Genomic DNA, 24,705 nt, shown 5'->3' on the forward strand with positions numbered 1-24,705 from the left:
AGAAAGTTACCTTCCTTTCTTTTTCTTCTTCTTTCTCTATTCCTGTCTATCTCTATCTTTCTCCCCCTACCAAATCTGGATTTAAGATCTCATATCCATATTTACTCCCTAATTCCAATTCAGAATTAATTGAAAAGTAGGGAGAAAATAAGAGAGAATTTGAGGTGGGTGGGGTGGATGGAAGAGATGGAAGGTGGTGGGGGGTGAAAGAGTAAGAAGGGAGTGAGGAATGAAGAGACAAATGGGCTGGTTTGATTTGTTTCTCATTTTAAATTTTTTGATTTTTTTTATTTGACTATAAAAAATATATAAGAAGATTAATTTTTAACAAGGCTTTTAAAGTCTTTTTACATAAAGTTAAATTTGATATTAAAGTTTTCATTAAAAGGTAAATGGAGAAATAAGAGCATGGGTGGCATATCAGAACTATTTTTATTCATGTTGGTTTATAATTTAATGGTAAAACAACTAGTGACCTGGTCATTTCATTGTCTTGTTGATATTTAGTTCATTAGAAATTTAAAGGTTACTCAAATCTTAAATAAAATGGCGAACTCCTAAAGCACTTTTGTTAATCGATTCCATTTTTAATATTTTATAAAAAAAAATTTAAAATTAGAAATAAAACAATTATCAAACATCCCTTTAAATTTATAATGACCCATTTCGATATTCACAAAAAAAAAAAAAAAAAAAAAAAAAAGAAGTTAACTCTGTTTTCTCTTTGAAAAGAATTAAAGTGATAATATTCACTTCAATCAATAATTTAGATTATTATAAACCCTAATCTCCATATTTAGAATGTTAATAGTGGCAGGAGGGAGGGCCATTTTAACTTTTCTTTGTGGAGTTATCTAACTTTATTGCATACAAGCATTTCCTTTGGTGCAAAGTAGAAAAAGAACAATGTGGAGTGAGTTGTTGACAACCCAGGAGGATCCGGCGAGGATCCTAAAATTATATCCGCTTATCGTACATTGTGTAGTCAGAAATTATTGTAAATTTTTTTATTTATAATTGAATATAAACAGTACCTGACAAAAATTGACAGCATGATATACGATGAATGAATGTGACTGGAGGATCCTCGGATCCTCGCTCCTCGCAAAGAGGATCCGGTGAGGATCCTCTCTCTTTGACAACGACATTTATTAATTAACAACATAAGAGGAGTTGGCACATAAAAAGCATATGAGGGGAGACAGCCAATTCCTCATCAACAAGACAACAAATTCAGTATGAGTGCTGCGAAAAAACCAATCACAAATGAACACCAGTCTTAATAATTGAAATTGAAACCTATGATTGATATTTGTGCTTTGTGATTGCATTTCGGGTTGGTTTTTGTCACATCCGCTTTGGGCCTCAACCACGCCCTCACTATTTTGTTTCTGGAAACTCACACAAGAACTTCCCAGTGGGTCACCCATCCTGGGATTGCTCTCGCGCGAACTCGCTTAACTTCGAAGTTCTGATGGAATCCGAAGCCAGTGAGTTCCCTAAAGGCCTCGTGCTAGGTAGAGATGATAATATACATATAAGGCTTACAGGATCCTCACCCCTGGGGTGATGTGGGATGTTACAGTTTTGGCTTGCGGTGCTTTTAAACAAAGCAGCTTATTAAAATTTGAGAGCATCAAATGTGTTTGGTAAAACAAAAAATAAATGTTTTTTTTTTAACTGCTGTCAGTGACAATAGAAAAGTATAGAAAAACATAAGCAGGTTTGCCATGCTTCTAATTTTTTTTTCTTTTCAAAACATAGTAATCAGTGGCCATTTAATAAAATTTTCAAACGACAAGTGTAGCCTCACATATTTTACGAAATTACAATCGTTGCCCCTACACTTCTATTTGATAATTACTGTATCACATTAAATACCATATCCTTTTTAGTCATTTAACGTATTATTCACAATAATTTATATAAAAGTTAACCAAACACTCAAACACTCTTTATTTTTGTTAAAAACACTTCAACAAAAAAAATATTTACCAAACACTCAACAACTTTATTTTACAGTTATTTATTCTAACAGCATAGCATAAACAATTTTTTTAAAAGGCACATCGATACCAAACTAGTCCTTCAGGTACACTTGTTCTTCTTTCAACAACGAAACATAGTTCACATATCCTTAACCCTTAACCCTAAACGGTCCAACCGCCAAAATCCATTGTAGATTGGGCCCCACAAGATGTTCCTTATTTAGAGGTACAAATGATATTGAGCAAGGGAAGACTTTTAGGAGTCCCTAACAAACTCCTTGTGCTCATACAACGTATGCAACCACAAGCTTATTTACAAAGTCATTGGTTTAGGGTTCGTAAATCAGTTTGTGAATCTAACACTCTATCTACAACAGATGACAGGCTCGACTAATGTACCAAGCAGCTTCTTCCACCTCGCATACCCGTAGATGAGAAAGAAGATAGCCAGGCCAAATGCTACCATACCAACAACAAACCGTACAAATATCCCATTAACGTTAAATATTGGACAGTAGATGTTAAAACCAAATACCCCAGCTATCGAAGTCTCCACCGATATCGCAAACGATGCAATGCTCAATGTCAACTGGAACTGAATGAGTTCATTTCGTTGGTTGTCAAGTCGTATGTTGACATAATCCTCCGTGTCATCAATATACTCCCGCAACTACGTCCAATGAACATGATAAGAACATGAGCAATATTCAAGGACAGATTAACACAATAACCAATCATGCTTAACGCGCGCAACTAACTGGATTCTAAATGACATTCCTCATGTACCGGTGATAGTGAAATTAGTTCCGACTGGGAATCACAAGAGGTCTAAGGCTTCCAATTATTCCAGGAGCAAGTGCAACCACATAACTCGCAAAAATATGTAACATTAAAGAAATCTAACCTAAATTAGTTATCTGGAACTGCATCTAGGTTGATGCAACTGCATTAAAACGCAAGCTAATGGTGACAGCTAATATTTAAAGCTTGTTTTGTAAAAGGTTAAGTTGTTCAGTATAAAGTTGTTATAGTAAGTCAAAACAATTGGCACTCACAGATAATATCTTGTTACGTGTTCTATCCAGTTGCATAAAATATGCATCAAGCAGCATCTCTAGATCTTCTACGTCATCGTGGTCCATATGGTAACTGGTTACCAAACTCCCACTTCTGGTGGAACCAAGCTGACGAAGATGGGATGTGGGGATTCTATTTGACGCAGAACGCCCCAACAAATCCTCGGGCTGTTGATTCTGCATCCATTACCTTGTTAAATATAAATGTGCCATATCTTCATTGTCATCCAACAAATTTTCGATTTCATCCTTCATCTGAAATCAGACAGACACGTGCTTCTTACTAAAAAAGAAATAGCAATATATCTATTGAACAGTAGCATACAGATAAAACATGTATCCTATGTCCGAAACCATTTTACAGAAACCTTTCATAGCATTATTGTCAAATAGTAAAAGGTATCAACTTCTCTTTGTAGTCCTGCATATCTGGAAATAGTCAAACCCTCAATCACATGTCCGATTGAAATTCAATTCCCCTCCAACATCTAAGTATAAAAGCATTCTATCAAGCTGCGTGATAAATGTACATCTTTCAGCTAAACTTGAAGCCCCTGCCCAAGCAACAGTGATGTAATAAAGTAAGTTATATGGATGTTGGTTTTGCCATCCCATCATGTAGAAATTTCTACCTGATGGGATGAGGATGTTGGTTTTGCCATCCGATCAGGTAGAAAAACCATCCCATCAGTTAGAAATTTCTACCTGATGGGATGGCAAAACCAACATCCATATAACTTACTTTATTAGATCGCTGTTGCTTGGGCAGGGGCTTCCAAGTTGAGCAGAGGGGGCTTCTCTTGAAATTGCCTCTGCTCAATTTTCAATAGAGTAAACCTGAACTCCTTATGTCGTTCACTTCATAAGGACTCAGTTATATTGTCTAACAAAGTCAATACTAAAACCAGAACGCGTCTAAATGAGACCAGGCAGGAAGGGTAGTAATAAATATCTTATTATTCACCAGAACATGACCTGCTTTCAAAATTTATTCTTACCTTCACATCACTTACCCATAGGAGCATCTAGAAAATATGGAACTCTGTCATCATAAACATCGTAATTTGAATCTTTTCGTAAACACTTCTATGTTTACTTGTGCATTAAACTTAAGCTAAGGTTTGATTTAGAGTTTAGGTTTTAGATGCCAGAAACCTTAGCTACTCTTCATACGGCAGCATGATTGCAGGAAAGGCTATAAAAAGAACAATTGTATTTCCACGTGACTATAGATATGAAACGCAGATAAAAGTAACTCAACAAAACAAGAGTTGATGACAATGATTCTCAACTAGACTCAATTTTTTGACTGAGCCAACCAACCGTAGCATCTATCCCAGATAACCAACCCGATGTGACTAGGTGACCAGAAATATATGCTGAGTGAAGGTAAAGATGCTCTTATTAGTGAATTGAATGGCATACTACGAGTGCATCACCACAGCAAATCACAATCTTTAGATATTGATGTATCTGTGTGTTTCAATTCCTAATTCATGAAACATTCTTGAAGCAGATTGTGTGGAGACACTTAACTAGGGTTTATTTATGTCAATCTGGGATTTACTGCTTCGTATTAATATTTGATAGTTTTAAATTATTAAGGTGCCAGTGCTCCAAAAACATTTTAAAGTTTAAGAAAAAAATTTGAAATATCACAAAAACTATGAATCGACAAACATTTTAACTCCAAGTAGGGTTAGGTTAATGATGCCGGAAAGGATTGAAATCAGATACAGCACATCAAATCATCGAAAGAAACAACATTGCAAATCATCTGAACAAATATAGAGAACAATGACTTATGAGGTAGGATTAAGCAAACATACCTTCTGGACGCGTGCAAGCAAACGAGTAAGATTGCTTTTCAAAATCCTCACGAGTTCAAGGTTTTTGGTGCTAACATTTCTGGCCAGGTCATCTAACACAGGATAGGCTTCTCTCTCAAGGTCTGCCACACTAGAATCCAAATATGTACAGACAACTTCTAATGCAACTTCAAGAACCTGAAACTCAAATGGGAGATCACACTGCAAACCTTCAACGGCCTCGGGAACAGGTAACCGTTGCCTTCCGGTTGAAACATCCATTCCATTATCTTCTTCACCGAGTGGACTTGCTTCTTGTATCCTGGATTGGCTTTTCTGAGGAAGTTGTTGCCTTAGCTGATCCGCAAATGGAAGAACCTCCTGTCGAAGAGGATCAAGCAACAAAACCTCTTTGGCTGTAACTATAGCCTTTATAAATTCTAAATTAACCACCATGGCCTTCTCCCTGGCTGCAATTAAAATGAGGAATACATATTTATCATGGTCTACTATGGCTACACACAGTTTACAATTAAAACACTAGCAACTAATGCAGAGAATACTTTCTATAAGATAACATGCATAAAAGTTGTATTCATAAGTAGTATAACTCAGGAAGGCATGGAGAACGAGTGAACTCACATATAAAGTAATAAAATTTGCAAACCCCAGAAGAGAATTAACATATAAAGTAAGATAACTGCAAAACCCTAACCCTAATTGTAGGTAATACGCAGGAGTACCAAGGATGCTGGAGGAATGGGAGAAGACAGGGCCGAGAATCCTCAAGTCCCGGGCGGGAATGGCAGTGCGTCGAATGATAGCGTTCTTATCACACTCAACGAGCTCTGACATGCCGAAGCGGTCAAATCGCATCCAAAGCCTGGCTCCTGCCTTCTTCTTCCCCTTCACGCCACCGCCGGCGACGCCAGCAACAACTGCACTCAGACTATTGGTATTGTTATTGCTAATATTAACATTGTTGGAGGGCGAAGGAGACCGGATCGGCTGAGGCGGAGAGGGAAAAACAGTAGAAGGAGGGCCAATGAACTTCTTGGGGCGGCGTCGTATGCTGCTGCTGCTGCGCTTGAAAGAGAAGGGACCCTTCCCCATTTTTCCTATGGTCCCTCTCTCTCTCCAGGACTCTCTCCCTCTCTCTCTTCCAGTTGTGTGTGACTATTCAGTGTGCCAATGATCTCTCTCTTCCCCTTCTCCTACTCCGACTCCGCCTCCTCCTCCTCCTCCTCATCCTCCCCAGCCGCTTGCTTCCTTTTTTTAAGTTGTCTCTCTGATCAGACTCCCCTAGGCAGCGCCTACTTGACATATTATAAGGAATGCGGGATTTTCATCCGGCTGGGGGCGGTGTAATGGTGAAGAAGAAGTTATACAGGGGCGGTGTAATGGTGAAGAAGAAGTCATTCGGGGCGGTGTACTGGTGGTGAGGTTAATCGTCATGCGACGTTAAAACGTTGCAGAAATGTATATTAAACGAGAGACGTCACATGATGAGTGCCGTTCTTGTTCTATATAAATTGTTTTTATATTCGTGTCATGTAAGTTGTTTACGATTTTTAGATCCAAATGAAACAGAAAAAAAAATTGTGCTACGTGTACAGTTTATTAGTATTCTTTTTTAATTTTAAGTGAGATAATTTATATTCGAATTTTATAAATAAGAGTTAGAAACTAATTCTAATAAATAAATAGTGCATTTTTGCTCACCACCATTTGAAGTTCAAATCTTTTGCATCCATTTTTTTTTTGACCTATCGTTAGTTGTATGACAACCTGTCTCTAAATAATAGTATTTTAACCTTCTAGGTGAAAAATGAATAAAACTGCCCCTAATGGTGTATGTAGACTGCCGTTGCCTTAGCAGTCAGGACACATGTGACATTTGAATTCGTCACTACGAACGGAGTTAAGCAGAACGAGATTTATTAGACTTTAAAGTCACTGGTATTTTTAGTAATTTCGTCCGTCTGCTGGACAATGTTTTATTTTAAATTGTTTTGGGGTCCGTGGGACCCACCCTCCCTTCTTCTTCCCCGGGCTCTCCCTCTCATTGTGGGAGGGCAGAGCTTTCGGGGGAGGCAACTCTCTCCCTTTCGTTCTCGGTGTGCCGAGAATAATGGGTGGCAATCCCATCGGCGAGAGCAGCAAAGACCACCGTCCCCACCTCCACAGCCCAGCAAGTCCAATCACCCCAGTGTTTGTGGAAGCGGAAAGCCAAGCTTCGGACCGAGACCTCCGACGGCGGTCGTGACATTTGGACGGGTTCCTCGTCGTTCGAGGCGTAAGTAAGTCTAAAACTCCTTCGAATTGCTCAGTATCATTGATTAGGACTAGATTTTCATGTAAAAATTATGAATCTTTTGTGCTGTTTGGAGGTAACTAGCAGAAATGCTTGCGTTACAATTTAACACACCCGTATCTAAATTATTCAAAAACCAATCAAATAAACATATTTCCATCTGCTACCAAAAACCAAATTTAGCAAAGAAGTCAATGCATTTTTAAACGGTCAAAATTATAAATCACATAATGATAGTAAAAATATATGAATTATTCATGTTGGTTTATAATTTAATGGTAAAACAATAGTTACTTCATTAGAAATTTAGAGTTTACACCATATTTCGCTAAAATTTTGAACAAAATGGGGAACTCTTAGAGCATTTTAATAATCTTTTTAGTTTTTTTAAATTAAAAAATTAAAAATTAAAAACGAAATAGTTTTCAAATTGTCCATTAAATTTATTATTAGACCATTTGGATTACAAGTTTGAGCATGTCAAAATAATAAGAGAACTCAAATTCATCACGAGTTTGACTTTTTTTTTTTCTTTTGTGAAAAGAATTGAAATGATAATATTCCTTTCAATCAATAATTTAGATTATTATAAACCCTAATTCCCAAACCAACAATAATCCTACCCCATTAGAATGTTAATAGTAGGGCTATTTTAAGGACTTGTTCAGAGGTGTTTCTAAAATGTTTGAATGCTCTTTTAAATAAAATAATTTTGAGTTTCAAAAGTACTTGAAATGATTCTTGCATTGCAAAAAGCAATTCAACTACTCTTTCAGAATTCACTTGTATTTTTTTTAAAATTTGATTTTAAATTTTTTTTGACTAAAAACAAGGAGCAACAAGCATGACCTAATTACGCCAAACTCACAAAACGTATATTAGTTCAAATTCGCATTTAACGAAAATCAAACATAATACCTCTTACTTACAAATGAAGAGCAATATCACTAGACCATAGTACTAAGGGACGAATAAAATTATTTTTGAGCAATCTCATTATCCATAATAGCTAAAAAATAAAAAAAGCATCAGTTGAACAACAATTTATTCAACCCGTTAACGAAATTACTAGTTAATCATACAACAACAAAGAGCCTTAACCTATTAAGTAGAGTCGGCAATATAAATCCTAGTATGTCATTGGGTTCGATTTTGCGTAAAGTCTTCCATTAGCTCTAAGTATTCCATATCTTTTCTTCAAATTAACAAAATCACATGTTAATTTTGACCCAAGAAAATTCATTCATCAGTTCATATGCAACACTATACTAAACTACATGCCATGTAATTCGAAACGAATCTGGCAGCATACCAAGCCATGAAATCCCTAGCAAACTCCTTGTGCTTATACAACATGAAACCACAAGCTTATTTACAAAGACGTTGCTTTAGGGTTCGTAAATAAGTTTGTGAATCCAGTACTATCTACGACAGATGACAGGCTCGACTCATGTACCAAGCAGCTTCTTCCACCTCGCATACCCGAAGATGAGAAAGAAGAGTAACACGGAAAATGCTGTGATACCCCCAACAAAGGCCTCAAATATCCCATCCTTGTCGTATAAGATACAGTGGATGTTCATACCAAATATCCCAGATATCAAGGTCTCCACCGCTATCGCAAATGATGCAATGGTCAATGTCAACTGGAGCTGAATGAGTTCGTTTCGTTGGTTGTCAAGTTGTATGTTGACATAATCCTCCGTGTCATCAATATACTCCCGCACCTACATCCAATGAATAAGATAAGAACATGAGCAATATTCAAGGACAGATTAACATAATAACCAAAGCTAACTGGTTTCTAAATGACAATCCTCATATACCGATGATAGTGAAATTAGTTCCTACCGGGAACCACAAGAGGTCCAGAGCCTCTAAATGATTCCAGGAGCAAGTGCAACCACTCGCAGAAAATATGAACATTTAAGAAATCTAACCTAAAATTAGTTATCTGGAACTGCATCAAAGTTGATGCAACTGCATTAAAACGCAAACTAACGGTGACAACTGATATTTAAAGATTGTTTTGTAAAAGATTAAGTTCTCCAGGACGAGATCCTTTAAAAGCATGTGCATAAACTGAACTTAAAAGTCAAGTTGTTCAGTATAAAGTGGTTATAGTAGGTCACAACAATTGGCACTTACAGATAATATCTTGTTACGGGTTCCGTCCAGCTGCATAAAATATGCCTCAAGCAGCATCTCTAGATCTTCTACATCATCGTAGTCCATATTGTTACTGGTTACCAAACTCCCACTTCTGTTAGAACCAAGCCAACGAAGATGGGGTGCAGAGATTCTATTTGATGCAGAACGCCCTAGCAAAGCCTCGGGCTGTTGATTCTGCATCCATTTCCTTGTTAAATATAAATGTGCCATATCTTCATTGTCATCCAACAAATGTTCGATTTCATCTCTCACCTGAAATCAGACAGACACGCTTCTTACTCAAAAAAGAATATAGCTTATATCTATTAAATAGTAGCACACAGATAAAACATGTATCCTATGTCCAAAACCATTTTACAGAAACTTTTCATAGCATATTGTTTAGTAGTAAACAGTATCAACTTCTCTTTGTAGTCCTGCATAACCTGGAAACAGCCAAACCCTTAATCACATGTCCGACACAAATTCAATTCCCCTCCAACATCTAAGTGTAAAAGGATTCTATAAAACTGCCACGAGAAAAGTACATCTTTCAGCTAAACTTGAAAACTCTGCCCTAGCAACAGTGATAGAAAGTAAATACGGATGTCGGTTTTTCCATCCCATCAAGTAGAAACAATTTCAAGAGAAGCCCCCTCCGATCAATTTTCATCAGAGTAAACCTGAACTCCTGATACCGTTCACTTCATAAGCACTCAGTTACATTGTCGAACAATGTCAATACTAAAACCAAAACAGGTCCAAACGAGACCAGGGAGGAAGTGTAGTAATACAAATCCTATTATTCACCAGAACATGAGCCGCTTTCAAAAATTATTCATACCTTCACATCACTTAACCCATAGGAGCATCTAGAAAATGGAACTCTGTCATCATAAACATCATAATTTGAATCTTTTCGTAAGCACTTCTATATTTACTTGTGCATTAAACTTAGGCTAAGGTTTGATTTAAAGTTTAGGCTTTAGATACCAGAAACCTTAGCAACCCTTCATATGGCAGCATGAGTGCATGAAAGGCTATAAAAAGAACCATAGCATTTCCACGTGACTACAAATATGAAAAGCAGATAAAAAGTAACTTCACAAAACAAGAGTTGATGACAATGGCTCTCAACTAGACTCAATTTTTTGACTGAGCCAAACAACCATAGTATCTCGGACAACTGACCAGATGTGACTAGCAACCAGAAATATATGCTAAACGAACGTAAAGATGCTTTTATTAGTGAATTGAATGGCATATTATGAGTGCATCACAGCACATCACTATCTTTGAAATATTGATGGATCTGTGTGTTTCAATTCCTAATTGATGAAACATTCTTGAAGCAGATTGTTGGAGACACTTAATTAGGGTTTATTTATGTCAATCAGGGATTTACTACTTTATATTAATATTTGATAGTTTTAAATTATTTAAGGTGCCGGTTCTCCAAAAACCTTTTTAAGTTTTCAAAACAGATTGAAATATCACAAAAACTATGACTCGACAAACATTTTATCTCCAAGAAGGGTCCGGTTATTGGGGCTGGAAAGGATTGAAATTAGATACAGCATAGCAAATCATCTGAACAAACTCAGAGAACAATGACTCATGAGGTACGATTAAGCAAACATACCTTCTGGACACGAGCAAGCAAACGGGTAAGATTGCTTTTCAAACTCCTCACAAGTTCAAGGTTTTTGGTGCTAACATTTCTGGCCAGTTCATCTAACACAGGGTAGGCTTCTCTCTCAAGTTCTGCCACACTAGAATCCAAGTATGTACAGACAACTTCTAATGCAACCTCCAGAACCTGAAACTCAAATGGGAGATCACACTGCAATCCTTCAACGGCCTCGGGAACAGGTAACCATTGCCTTCCGGTTGAAGCATCCATTCCATTATCTTGTTCATCAAGTGGACTTGTTTCTTGTATCCTGGATTGGCTTTTCTGAGGAAGTTGTTGCCTTAGCTGATCCGCAAATGGAAGAACCTCCTGCCGAAGAGGATCAAGCAACAAAACCTCTTCGGCCGTAACTATAGCCTTTATAAACTCTAAATTAACCACCATGGCCTTCTCCCTGGCTGCAATTGAAATGAGGAAAACATATTTATCATGTTCTACTATGGCTACACAGGTTACAATTAAAACACTAGCAACTAAAAGTTGTATTCATAGTAGTATAACTCATAAAGGCATTGTTCCAAGGAGAATGAGTGAACTAAACAATTGAGACTGGAAAGTTTCTTGTGCTGTATGGATAACTATCCTCCCAACCCATTTATTGCCCACCATATGACCTGCCCTAACCCACCCCCCAATTTTCCACCTCTGGTCCAGTCCAAAAACTTAGAGATGAGCAAAGGGGATATTTCAGGGAGTTTTCTTATACTGATATAAGTTTCAAATCATATTAAAACCAATAATACTACAAAATATTCTATACCAATAAATCACCAACAACTAAGTCTAGAGCAACAACATAAAAATATATACTGAAGCAACATGTACCAAGAGCCAAGTTTTTGGCCACGATCATGGTGTGTAGGTCAAGAATCCAAAGGTTCTAAGCCGTCACTTCAAAATTTTGAATGCAAGGTTAAGTTGCATATCTACCCACTTGAATTGAAATTTGTACAAAAATTTCACACACCCCAAAATCTGAAAAGTAATTTCCAAGTTCCAACCAAAGTAAAAAAGTTTACAAACTCCCCCAAAGGAATCAAATGCAAGCCTTAATCTGGTAATGCGCTGGTTGGTTGATGTTACCTGTGTAAAACTTTCCTAGCTACAGCCTAATCAGAAACTCCACCCCCAAGGCGATGGCACTGATTCAAGAGGCAAACAAAAACAGGGCAAAGACAAAACAAAAACAATTATTACAAATTGCAATTCCAAGCCCAGAATCCCAATCTCCTTGAACTAACTTTTCCCTAGAACAAATCGACATGATAAAACTAACCCTAACCCTAATGGAGGCGCATAACCTAGTAAAATTTGCAAAACCCAGAAGAGAATTAACATATAAAGTAAGACAATTGACAAAATAAAATAAGAAAAGGGGAGGAGGAGTACCAAGGATGCTGGAGGAATGGGAGAAGACAGGGCCGAGAATCCTCAAGTCCCGGGCGGGAATGGCAGCGCGTCGAATGATAGCGTTCTTATCACACTCGACGAGCTCTGATACGCCGAAGCGGTCAAACCGCATCCAAAGCCTGGCTCCTCCAGCCTTCTTCTTCCCCTTCACTCCACCGCCGGCGCCGCCAGCAACAACCGCGCTGAGACTATTATTATTCGTATTTGTATTGTTAACATTGACACTGTTGGAGGGCGGAGGAGAGCGAATCGGCTGCGGCGGAGAGGGAAAAGGGGAAGGTGGAGTGCCAATGAGCTTCTTGGGGCGGCGTCGTACGCTGCTGCTGCTGCGCTTGAAAGAGAAGGGACCCTTCCCCATTTTTCCTATGGTCCCTCTCTCTCTCTAGGACTCTCTCCCTCTCTCTCTTCCAGTTGTGTGTGACTATTTAGTGTGCCATGGATCTCTCTCTTCCCCTTCTCCTGCTCCGACTCCGCATCCTCCGCATCCGCGTGCTTCTTTTTTTTAAGTTCCACCCTTAGAAAGCCCGCTAATCTAAACCTCACGATATTATAATAGAAATTTTAATGAAAAGTTTACGTATAAATATTTTAACGAAAAATCATATTTTTATATTAAAATGTCAATTTTGATGTTATTCACTTTATTCTTTATTTAGTCCTTATTGTTAAAACTCAAAGTTTTTAAACTATTTTCATTAGTTTTCTTTATTATCTAAGAGTTTAGTTTAGCCTTTCGTAAATGTGATTTAAATTCGTTATTGACGAGAATTGAATATAAACTTTACAAGTGAAAATAAATACCACTAAATTCTAGTATTAAGTGACATGAGAAATCTAGTTAATGCACAAAATAGCTTTCCTAGAATCTCAAGCACCTAAATCCATAAAAAGGGTGTTCACTTTTCACCAGTTATTTTCTTGCCCTTGGTAGAATAGAAAACTCCAAATTAAACTTAAATTAGTGTAACATTCCGAAATTTCTAATTCAGAAGCCAAACATGTAGGTAGACCACAATAAAAATAATGGTTAATTATAATTCTAACTAACCACACTAAAAAGGATAATCATTTTATTTAGTTTATGGCTGCATCTAACATCCTAGTTAGACTGCCTACGTACCCTAAACGAAGGGATCAAGCCATTTGTAGTTCACCTTACACTTCTAGAACAATATACTAAAATTTCATTATGATCCAACGGTCAGATCTCCACCAATCACGAAATCAAGTGGTGGTCGATGTTTATTCTACAAACTTACAAATCCAATTCAGGAAGATCCGTATGTCGGATTCCCGATCCGTATGTTCCTAAGGTCCTCAAATATTACGTATTATAACTTCTCAAAGTTTGGTGACGATCCAACGGTCGGATCGTCGATTCATATATTGACCAAGTAACATATTGTAGTGAATTTAGGTTTGATCAATCAACCGAAGTCATACAAATATCCAAACTAAATTCATGACATCTAATTTAGCCTAAAAATAGCATTGACGGCCCTCTGGCCACACGCCAACGTGGGTGGCAGTCGGCTGCCCAAGCTCATCGGAAATTTCAACTATTTCAAAAAATTCTCAAATTTTACAGAAATGAAGATCTCAAAGAGTAGAGCAAACTTTATACCTGTGGCCAAGTCCAATTTGGCTAGGAAACACCTTAAATTGCCCACGAACACGCCGGAACCCTAGAATTTGGGTGTCCCCGATCCGCCACATCAGGTGCTCTGCCGCCCCAACCAAGTCTTGGGCTTTGTTCTATGCCTCAAGGGGAGTCTAAAGGTGGTGGTAATTGGATGAAATCATTTCAAAATTGGTGGATCTCAGGCAAGAACCGCTGTACCCACCGGTGCGATTTTCCCAAATTCAAAGCCAAATCTCTTGATTTTTGGGGTGTAACAGGAAGAGGAGATGATGTTGAGTTGGTTCCAGGTGGTGGATGGCTACAACTCGCTGGAAATTGGCAGGGAGACCACCGGATTTCATGGCTCCAGCCGGTTTGGGTCGCACGGGTCAAGAGACCCGTTCCCCGTTTCCCCCCCCCCCCCTTTTTTTTTTTCTTCTTCTCCTTTCCCTCCTTGTTCTCCCATCCAATTGGGCATCACTCTCATTTTCCCTCTTTTCCTTTCCATCCTAGCCATACACATGGCTTCAACTCAAAGCTCCATATTTGCTGGAGTTTTCCAGATTCAAGGCACAATGACAATTTTGTCCTTATATTTACTCGCCTATAACTTCTTCGTTATAGCTCTATTTCATGAACAGTTTTCTCCCACAGGCTCATGGGATCGAGCTCTATCCAAATATGTCAAGAAATATGATAAAATATATGAGGATAAAATACGTGCTCATTAAATTACGTTTAACCAACTAGGAGCATTTTCGTCATTTCCACTTATCGACAAAGTTTTTCCACATAATCACATATTTAAAATTTTCAAGGTATTACACGCTGGACGTAGGTGAGTCCCCATAACCCTTTGGTTGTTGTTATAGGTTAGATTGGGTTGTTTTTGAGAAACTTGGAATGTTTGAACACAGAAAATGCTTCGGGGGAAGCATTTCCAGTTTTTTTCGGCGAAGACTAGAGGTTTGCATCGTTGCTTCGACCAACTCCAGCCACCTCTCGACCTCCCAATGGTACGAATCTCTTCCTTGCTTCACGGGCTTCATTTTGGTATGTTGTATGGTGACCTTTAGTTGAGTTTTGAGCTCTGTCGGAGCTCAAGAATTTCTCGGCCAAAAACTGGCCTTCTCTATCTTTGGTTCCGACGACCCATATGACAAACGAGCCAAAAGCCGACTCAAGTGACCCAACCCAATCCTAAGCTACCCAAACCCAATTCAAAGTTGGCCCAAACCCATGGGCCTTGCAACTCGGCCCTAACCCGGGCCCAATCTCTAAACCTAGCAACCTATTAAACTCCTTTGGACTTAGGCCTTGGGCCGTTTTTACTTAGGCTTTTGGCCCGGTAACCCTAAACCCCAAGCCTGTTGATCATAAGCCCAACCCGTTTGGCCTGACTTGGTTGGAATGTTCCAAGGAATATTCCCCCGTGTTGACTTGTTGTTGGCTTTTTCGAAATTTAACCGGGATCTTTCTTAGGGTAATTCGACGTCTTGAATCCATTTTTTATGTTTGTTTTCCCAAATTCAATCATTTGAATAGAATTTTATTAATTGGACCCTTTATGTGCTTGGGGGCAATTATTTGTGGCATTTTCGTCTTTGCTAGTTTTGCGTGGCTCTTCGGCGGCAAAGTACTAGTGAGTGGACCCCTTCTAAAATGCATGTTTTAATGGTAGAAATACATACATGAAAAGCATGATTTAATGGTGATATTTTATGAAATGTTTTATGAATAAATTAGATTTACACTTTATGATTATCATGCTTTATTGAGAATATTTTGGAATACCATACTTTATCAAATTTATGTTCTTTGTAGTATATATGATGGATGACTACATATTATTTATGAACATGTTTTTACACTCATTGTGGTATATATGATGGATGACTATATACTATGAAGATGTTTTGAGATATATGTACTTATGTTGGAAATATTATATTCAATGTTTTTGTGCTTATCTAGTGGTCACTGTTCTGCTTACGGGCGTTGATACTTATATTTGGCTTATAGATCGGGTGATGTAGGGGCCTACGGGTCGGAAGATATTCATATATTTGGCCTATAGGTCGGGTGATATAGGGGCCTACGGGTCGATTATGATACCATTATTTAGCACATTATATATGACATTTGTTTTATGAAAGGTTTTATGGCATGCTAGGGTTTTTGGAAAAACCTATTACGTATTATGCTATCGAGATGTACAATCCCGACGTCAAGGCACTTCCGCATCGGCATCTTCGAGTCCTTTCTGTGGAGCCAAAAATAACCGAGAAAAATATGGAGGCGACACGTGTATTCTAGGGTAAAAAGGACAAAATTAACCTCAAGGAATGTTGGAACTCCTATGCTCGAGCAGTAGACAATCATGACTCAATCAAGGTTAAAAGTGCTTAAAATAGGTAATCATTCGAAACCTATTTCATCCATCCTCATAAAATCTTCTCCACAAGGTAACCCCCAAATCATTCATTTCAAATTATATTTATTAGCTAATTAATTGATTTATTACTCAATTAATTTATTAATTAGTTAACAAATTATGAATCACACCCAAAAAACCATCTAAGTGGCCGGTCCCCATCCTCCTAAAAGGGCCGGCCATACCCCTATAAATACCACCGCATTTTCTCCAAAAATCAATTCCTTCATTTTCTCCAAAACTCAATTCTAACTCTCTTGTAAAATTCTCTAAATTCTCCAAACACTTTTTTCTCAAAATTCTAACTTCGACATCAGAGGTTCTTCGACTAAAGCCCCCCTATTCATCGTGGGCGCGTGAGGCTCTTGGCCTTGACCAACTGTGTTAATTGTTTTGTAGGTGCAATTTTGTCCAAGAAAAAGAAGACGGAAATTTGCATCCACAAATTGGTGCTTTCATTGAGAGTCTTGATCAAATGCTCGTAGAAGACTCTCGCATTCAAGGTTTTTCATTTTCTTGTTCATTTGTAGATTTTTCGTACGTTCTTATTCTTAGAATTTTTTCTAAAATTTCTTTGATAAAACGTAAAAGAAAAGTACAATGGCAAGAGATTCGGCCATGGCAGCAACCCTCGGCAAGGCTCACGACACCACAACCACGGCCTAAGCCATGCCATTTAAGCCCACACGGGCCTAAGCCCAAGGCGAGATGGCCCGAGCCACTCAAGTCCGACTCGAACCCAACGCGTTGCCAAGCCGAGCCCTAGCCTCTCACCCATGTGTGCCATATGCCTAGCAACCTACTCCTGTGGCCCAACCTGCTCCCACTGCCCAGCCTGCTCCCGCAGCCCAACCTACTCCCGTGGCCTTCCAAGCAGCCCAAATCAGTCCAAGATTAGTTTAACCGTCCCAGCTTCAAATTTCTGGGCCTATGATTGAACCAGGGGCATTTTCACCACATTTCTCCGCGAATTTGACACTTCCATTGCTCAAGGAGATGCATTCATTCCAACCCCTTCCAACCCAAATGGAAAACCACATTTGTTTCGACAAGTCATAGAATTGACAAGTGTTATCGCACAATATACGACCTTGGTGAATAAGCTTTTGCAAAGCACTGAGATGCAACGTGTCATAGATGAGGTGTCCCGAAGCATGACAAGGGCAGATGACAAACCTCTCTAGCAGTGTCCCAACAAGCAACCACGATATGAGTGTTCTAGTAGTTTACGTTCCTGCCTGGGTCCTTGGGATAACGTATACTCTCGTCTTAGCGCGCGAAGGAGCGTGCACTCTCGATTTAGCCCACGAACGAGCATACGTTTTCTGTTGAGGCCACATTCTAATTATCAACATGGATAATTTTCCAAGATTAGTATTCATTTGCAACTAGGCTCGTAAGAAGCATTCCTCACCTCACATCAGAGTAGGCAGCACGGTGGATGGAGAGAAGTAGTCACTCAACCCAGCTCAAGTTTAACCGTTAGACTGCAAACAGCCTGCTCTCTTGTCATGAACGTGCCGTATGCACTGTAACCATGACATAAACGAGTCGAGAATAGAGAAGAGTAGCCTAGACCAATAGGTCACGACTGGGGGTAGCTGAAAGTTCCACTGCCCTACCAGAGGCAAATTCAAGAAGAAGTTGACAGGTTCCTGACTGAACGATTACGTAATTTCCGGAGCAACGAAGCTGTTGACGATGTGCTTCGACGAGACATGACCAACATAAATATGTCACCATTCACAGATGAGATCGAGCAGACAGATCCATCTCACGGGTTTACTATGCCTCACTTCACTTCGTAAAAGGGAGACGAAGATCTAGATCGACATCTCAAGCACTACCGCAGTACCATGATCCTCTTCAGGAACGACGACGCGTTTATGTGCAAAATTTTTGCCACAACTCTACAAGGCGAAGTGCAAGACTGGTTTCACACCCTACCATCATAGTCGATCTGGAGTTTCAATAAATTTTCCTTAGTTTTCACTAAGGAATATTCGTCTAACCGCTTAATCAAAATGACATCCTACCATCTCTTTAGTATCATAAAAGACCCTTGAGAGACAATTCGCGACTATGTCAAGAAGTTTAAAGCAGAGAATGCCAAGATTGTTGGTTGCAACGAGGACATAGCAATAGCAGCATTCAGCTTCCCACCAAACACCCTTTATTCGGAAAACTGATCATGGGAGAATAACTGACCCTAGTAGCTTCGTATGCTTTGGCGGAAAAGCACGCACTATAGGATGAGGCCAAGCAGTCTAACAAAAACGAGTCAGAAAAGAAGCGCATGGAACGTTCCCCAATCAGAGAAGACTCAGCGCCTTAAACATTCACCAAGTTCACAGTTCCAATCGGTCAAATTCTCCGCAAGCTCAAGAACGAACCTTGGTTTGAACTGCTGCTATCCATGAAAGACGATCTTACTAGGCTGGATCATACAAAGTATTGTGCATTCTATCAAAAACCGGGCCACACTACCAACAGCTGCCTAAAGTAGAAGTAATACCTTGAGAAGTTGATAAATGAGGGCTGGTGCGACGAGTGTCTTTATAGGTCAACGATATGGCCTGCACAAGCAGGGGAAGTCTCCATCACCCCCTGAACCCTGTTAGGGCTTCTCCAAATAAGTTCAAAGTCTCAAGCAGCTCGACGAACAAGGCCTCGCAAGCCGAGGATTATCCAGTTTATTATGCAGTTTTTATCTTCCAGCAAAGGTGATTCATTTCTTTATTCTCAATGAAGATTCAAAAAGTTATTCATAAGCCTCACTCAACTGCTGTCTACAACAACTGCTCAAACCCCTATCTGGGTCTGCTCTCCAGTGTGAGAGGATAAACTAATTGCTCTCCAATACGAGAGGGTAAACTAATTCTCCGACACCCAAAAAGGTCCACTCTCCAGTAAGGATAAACTAATTGCTCTCCAGTGTGAGAAGGTAAACCAATTCCCTAACATCCAAAAGGGTTTACTGTCTAGTGTGAGAGGATAAACTAATTGCTCTTCAGTGCAAGAAAGTAAACCAATTCCCCAACACCCATATGGGTAAACTCTTCAGTACTATAGGGTAAACTAATTGCTCTCCAATGCGAGATGGTAAACTAATTCCCCGACACCCACATAGGTCTGCTCTCTAGTGCGCGAGGATAAACTAATTGCTCTCGAGTACGAAAGGGTAAACCAATTCCCCGACACCCAAAAGGGTATGTTCTCCAGTGTGAAATGATAAACTAATTACTCTCAAGTGCAAAAGGGTAAACCAATTCCCCGACACCCAAAAAGGTATGTTCTCCAGTGTGAGAGGATAAACTAATTGCTCTTCACTACGAGATGGTAAACCAATTCCCTAACACCTATATAGGTAAGCTCTCAAATACGAGAGGGTAAACTAATTGCTCTCCAGTGCGAGAAGGCCATATAGCTCAAAAGATGTTTGAAGACCAACTACGTAACAAATGGTCAGAGGGCAACAACCACTTTGCACCCAACAGTTCATGCATTCGACACTTCATCTTCAGCAGCTCCGTTCTTGGCAGCTTCATCCTTGATTGCTTCATCTACGACAGCTGCGAAATCAAACTCAAACAGTTTCCTCATTTTTGGCAAGCAGCCCAGATGTGGTAGCCCAAATCGTGGCCCATGCCAAGCCAGTCATTGGCTTCTAAAGCCGAGCAACACAAGCAAATGGCCTCTGCCACACATCCTCATTGGCCCATGCCAAGCCGACTCCTAGCCTCTGCCAGTCGACGTGCCGCACCACCCCGACGGCTACCCCGTGGCAACACTACCTAAGAAGAAGATAAGGAAAATTAAGTTTTTCTTACATCGGTGTGGTACGGAGAAGATAAAGAAATCAACGGAAGACGGTTCTTTGCACGGGCAAGCAAAGAAGAGTGCTAGGGGAGGGAGAACAAATATCCTCTAGTTTTCTCTCTTTCTTGTAGGGATAAATAATTCTACTCCAAAGTTGATTTAATCCCTTACTTAAGGTAGGCCTAAATAGGCTTTAGAGGCGATTTATTTCCCTTTCCTAGAAGAATCTAATTCCAAGTCCAAGTGGAAATCTGCATCAAAGTTGAAGATCTCTACACCTACTGCCCATTCTTATGAGCAGCCCAACATCTGTGAGGGCATTGGTGGAGCCAAAAATAATTGAGAAAAATATGGACGCTACACGTGGATTCTAGGGTAAAAAGGACAAAATTACCTTCGAGGAATGTAACTCCAATGCACGAGCAGTGGACAATCATGACTCAATCAAGGTCAAAAGTGCTCAAAATAGGTAATCATTCAAAACCTATTTCATCCATTCTCATCAAATCTTCTCCACAAGGTAACCCCCAAATCATTCCTTTCAAATTATATTTATTAGCTAATTAATTGATTTATTACTCAATTAATTTACTAATTAGCTAACAAATTATGAATCACAACCAAGTGGCCAGTCCCCATCCTACCAAAAGGGCTGGCCATACCCCTATAAATACCACCTCATTTTCTCCAAAACTCAATTCCAACTCTCTTGCAAAATTCTCTAAATTCTCCACACACTTTTCCCTTAAAATTCTAACTTTGGCATCAGAGGTTCTTCGACCAAAGCGCCCCCCCCCCCCCCCCCAAAAAAAAATTTCATATGGGTGTGTGAGGCTCTTGGCCTTGACCAAAGGTTTAATTGTTTTGTATGTGCAATTTTTTTCCAAGAAGAAGAAGATGGAAATTTGCATCCACACTCTCGGTGTAGGACCCATTCCTTTGCTCATTTAATTTTATATTATTTCTTTTTAGTGTTCTAGCTAGTTAGTTGTATGCTCTGAATAAGTTCCTAAGTTGCATGTTCATATTATTTAAATTCAAAGTATTGTTTATATTTATTATTTCTCATGCATGTTAGTATGGCTTCGTTACCTTCGGGGGTCGGCCAGCACATGCCTACCCTGGTGTTCAGGGAATATCAGGGTCGGGCGTGTCATAAGGAATGCGGATTTTCATTTGGCTAGGGCGGTGTAAATAATAACACAATAAAATGTATTATTAAACAGAGACACCGATGATGTTAAACTCATTCTATATAAATTGCTCTCGTATTCATGTCATGTAAGTTGTTCATGATTTTTAGACCCATGGATTCTTTGAACTTTTTACCAAATGAAAAAGGAAAAAATTGCCTATAAGTACTACAATTTATTAGTATTCTTCTTCAATTCTAAATAAGAGAATCTAGATTTGAATCTCATAAATGACGAGTTCGATACTAATTCAAATAACAAATGGTGCATTTTTGCTCACCATCCTCAAATGGGAGTTCAAATCTTTTGCACCTATTTTGTTTGTGGCTTTTATGTGGCCTTGCCACTGGTTGACATATAAACTTAACCCTCCTTAATTATGTCTTTCATAAACTTAACACTTGTCAATCTATGATAAAAGTTGCACACAAAATGGCCCGAAGATTTTAACTCCTCAAGTGGGACTCTGATTACCATTAAATGTGTTTAAATTTTAAGAGTTATGATAAAATAGGGTGGTGAACAAAAATATTTCAAAAAAAAAAAAAAAAAAAAAAGGCGAAGAGGAAAGATTAATCTTTGAGGAAAGGTTATCAATTGCCACATCATCGTATTTAATGGAAATTTTGATTGATTTAACGATAACTATAAGAGACACAATGAGAATCAAGATAAATGTTGTTGTTGTTGTTTTTTTTTTATTTTATTTTTTTTTTATTTGAAATCTACACTAAAACGACCCCCGGGGGGGGGGGGGGGGAGGGTTGAACTATGCCTCACAAAGGATTAGCAATAATGTGCTTCAAATTCGCCTTTAGTGAAAATTAAACCTACCACTAGATCGTAGTACTAAGTAGCTAGGCAGGATAAAAGTTAGATTAGAATTTCTATCTCAACCATTAAAATTTTTCGTTCCAAATTTAACTAACTTAAAAATGTGAAAATAGAATGAGTTTTGCGATTTCGAAATTTTTAAATTTTAAATTCTTTCTTTTTCCAATCAAAAAATTCAAATTTTTTTTATAGTTATTCTATTATATCCCTAATTTATAAAGAAAGAAAAGATATCCTACTTAAAAGATAATTAAGTACACAAATAGATGTCTTCGAAACCTAGAAAAAAAAACTTACATGAAACGGATTTATCATTGTCATCGTGACGTTTTGATTTAATAATAAAATATTTGTTTAAATTTTTAACACGACATTATATTATAAATTTAGAATGCCACATAGCGGCGACCGTTCCATGTAGGAAACGATTATATTCCTTGTGTAAAAGGGAAACGATTATTACTAGGGCCGGGATTAGGGTTTAGGGTTACGATATAGGAAGGAAACCCTAAATACGATATAGGACGGAAACCCTAAATACGATATAGGAAGGGAACCCAAAGACGATATAGAACAGAAACCCTAAATACGATATAGGATGGAAACCCTAATTAATTAGAATGTGACGTGTAAGGCAAGTAATAATTAGAGAAATCGTGGTCTGCTGATGCATTTGGAAACTACTTTTTCTGTTTCCTATTCGAATTTGGTTTCCATATACAACTCTGCCGCCCTACTTCCCTCCCTCCCTATAAAACTCAACCAAAACCCTACTTCTTATTACAATTTACGACTCTCAGAATTTAGAATTCATGAGATTAATTTCACAGAAGAAGAAGATGGTGACTCCTACGAGAAGAAGCTTGGAACTCATTCCCAACGAGACTGCTCGAAAGATGGCATTTCGGAAGCGAAAGAAGAGCGTTTACAAGAAGGCCGATGAGCTCTCCAAACTTTGTGACATTGATGTGGCCTTGATTGTCTACGAAGCTGACCAAAGGAAGGGGATTAGGCCAGTTCAGCCGGAGACATGGCCGCAAGATCCAGTTGAATTCAATCGCATTCTCAGCAGGTACAAGGCTTCCAAGGATGCTGCTGCCCCTGGTTTCCTAAAAAGAAGCTTCAGTTTGTCTGATTTTTATGGGGCCAAGATGAAGAAAGATGATGACGGTGGTGACGGTGATCACAGTGATGGTGGTGATGATGGTGATGGTGGTGATGATGGTGATGATGATGATCATGTCGATCCCAAGCTTCAAAAACCGGGCAATAAGCACATTTCCGAGAATAAGTACCCAACATGGGATGCTCGAATTGACCTATTTTCAGAAGATGAATTGATTAAATTCATTGCTTCACTCGAAGCCAAGATACAGGCATCGACACTGGAGATTGATTCCATGGAAAGATATTATGCTGTGAAACAAAATCAAAATTTATCCCGAACTCACTCAAGCTCAAGCGAAACACCACGACTCTTGAACCCTGCGTATTTTGATGTGCAGATGCCCCCCTCTCAGGACCCTGTAAATCCATTTATTCACGACGCATTAGGCCAAAAAGTTACTCGTGAATTGGCCAAATGGGGTGGTTTTAATAAGAATTCGGTGAATTCTACTACTACTAGTACTACTACTTCAGTCATGGAATTGAAGAATCCGATGCATACTATTTCTACTACTAGTACTTCAGCCATGGAATCGAAGCCTCCATTGCCTGTGAAACGTCCAATGCTGCCAAGTGCGTGGATTTTGAACTCAGAATTACAGAAGAAGATTTAATTAAGGACACCATCTCAAATCCTTGGTTATCGAACTTCTAGTCTTCTACTAATTTTTGGTTTGATTGGTTTAACTCTTGATTTACCGTTTGGCTATGAACAATATTCACCTTACTATTGTTTTGTTTAGAGATTAGCAATTGCTTTGTAATTTTAATTTAATTAATTCATTGTTGGAAGTCGGTTACCTTGGTTATGCTTTCGTTCTTGATAAATTTATCTTGCACTCCTCCCTCTCTTATTTCACTACAAATTACCGTCTTGCTAGAAACACAGGAAAATAAACCTAAAGGGTTCTCGAAAGAGGAAAGCAACCATAATCTGCAAAACTTTCATTAGGAAATTGTCAAAGCCCCGAGTCTTATCCTCCAATGGTGATCGAATATCTTGCCTCACCGAGAATATGGTGTGCCTCAATGCATAGTGACACGTACAAGTTTTCGTGCAAAGGGTTCTGTTTTAGCAGCGAACAACCTAAGAATTTAAACATGTTATGTTATTATGCATCATAAGCAGTAAGAACTAGTGAGAGGTCATCAATGTATGTTATTGGTTTGAAATACAACGCGCTTTGTATAAGACTA

General features: G+C 38.8%; 2 protein-coding genes and 1 pseudogene across 3 annotated transcripts; 1 reads left to right on the forward strand and 2 right to left on the reverse strand.

Moving 5' to 3' along the window:
- Positions 1 to 2,042: 2,042 nt before the first annotated feature.
- LOC137718788 (magnesium transporter MRS2-4-like) lies at positions 2,043 to 6,356 on the reverse strand (annotated as a pseudogene). Its single transcript, XR_015965128.1, has 4 exons — positions 5,616 to 6,356; positions 4,894 to 5,342; positions 3,044 to 3,319; positions 2,043 to 2,658 (listed from the first exon to the last, which is right to left on the reverse strand). The product of XR_015965128.1 is annotated as a magnesium transporter MRS2-4-like (transcript).
- A 2,021-nt stretch (positions 6,357 to 8,377) lies between these two features.
- LOC137717575 (magnesium transporter MRS2-4) lies at positions 8,378 to 13,021 on the reverse strand. Its single transcript, XM_068456984.2, has 4 exons — positions 12,420 to 13,021; positions 10,980 to 11,428; positions 9,335 to 9,610; positions 8,378 to 8,913 (listed from the first exon to the last, which is right to left on the reverse strand). Exons 1-4 carry the CDS (start codon positions 12,796 to 12,798, stop codon positions 8,635 to 8,637), a joined length of 1,383 nt encoding a protein of 460 aa, XP_068313085.2. The 5' UTR covers positions 12,799 to 13,021; the 3' UTR covers positions 8,378 to 8,634.
- Positions 13,022 to 23,136: 10,115 nt separating this feature from the next.
- LOC137717219 (uncharacterized) lies at positions 23,137 to 24,214 on the forward strand. Its single transcript, XM_068456512.2, has one exon. It carries the CDS (start codon positions 23,154 to 23,156, stop codon positions 24,120 to 24,122), a length of 969 nt encoding a protein of 322 aa, XP_068312613.2. The 5' UTR covers positions 23,137 to 23,153; the 3' UTR covers positions 24,123 to 24,214.
- The last annotated feature ends 491 nt before the right edge of the window (positions 24,215 to 24,705 follow it).

Source organism: Pyrus communis, chromosome 8, assembly GCF_041283825.1.
Source record: "Pyrus communis isolate YQ-2024b chromosome 8, ASM4128382v1, whole genome shotgun sequence".
Taxonomy (NCBI): Eukaryota; Viridiplantae; Streptophyta; class Magnoliopsida; order Rosales; family Rosaceae; genus Pyrus; species Pyrus communis.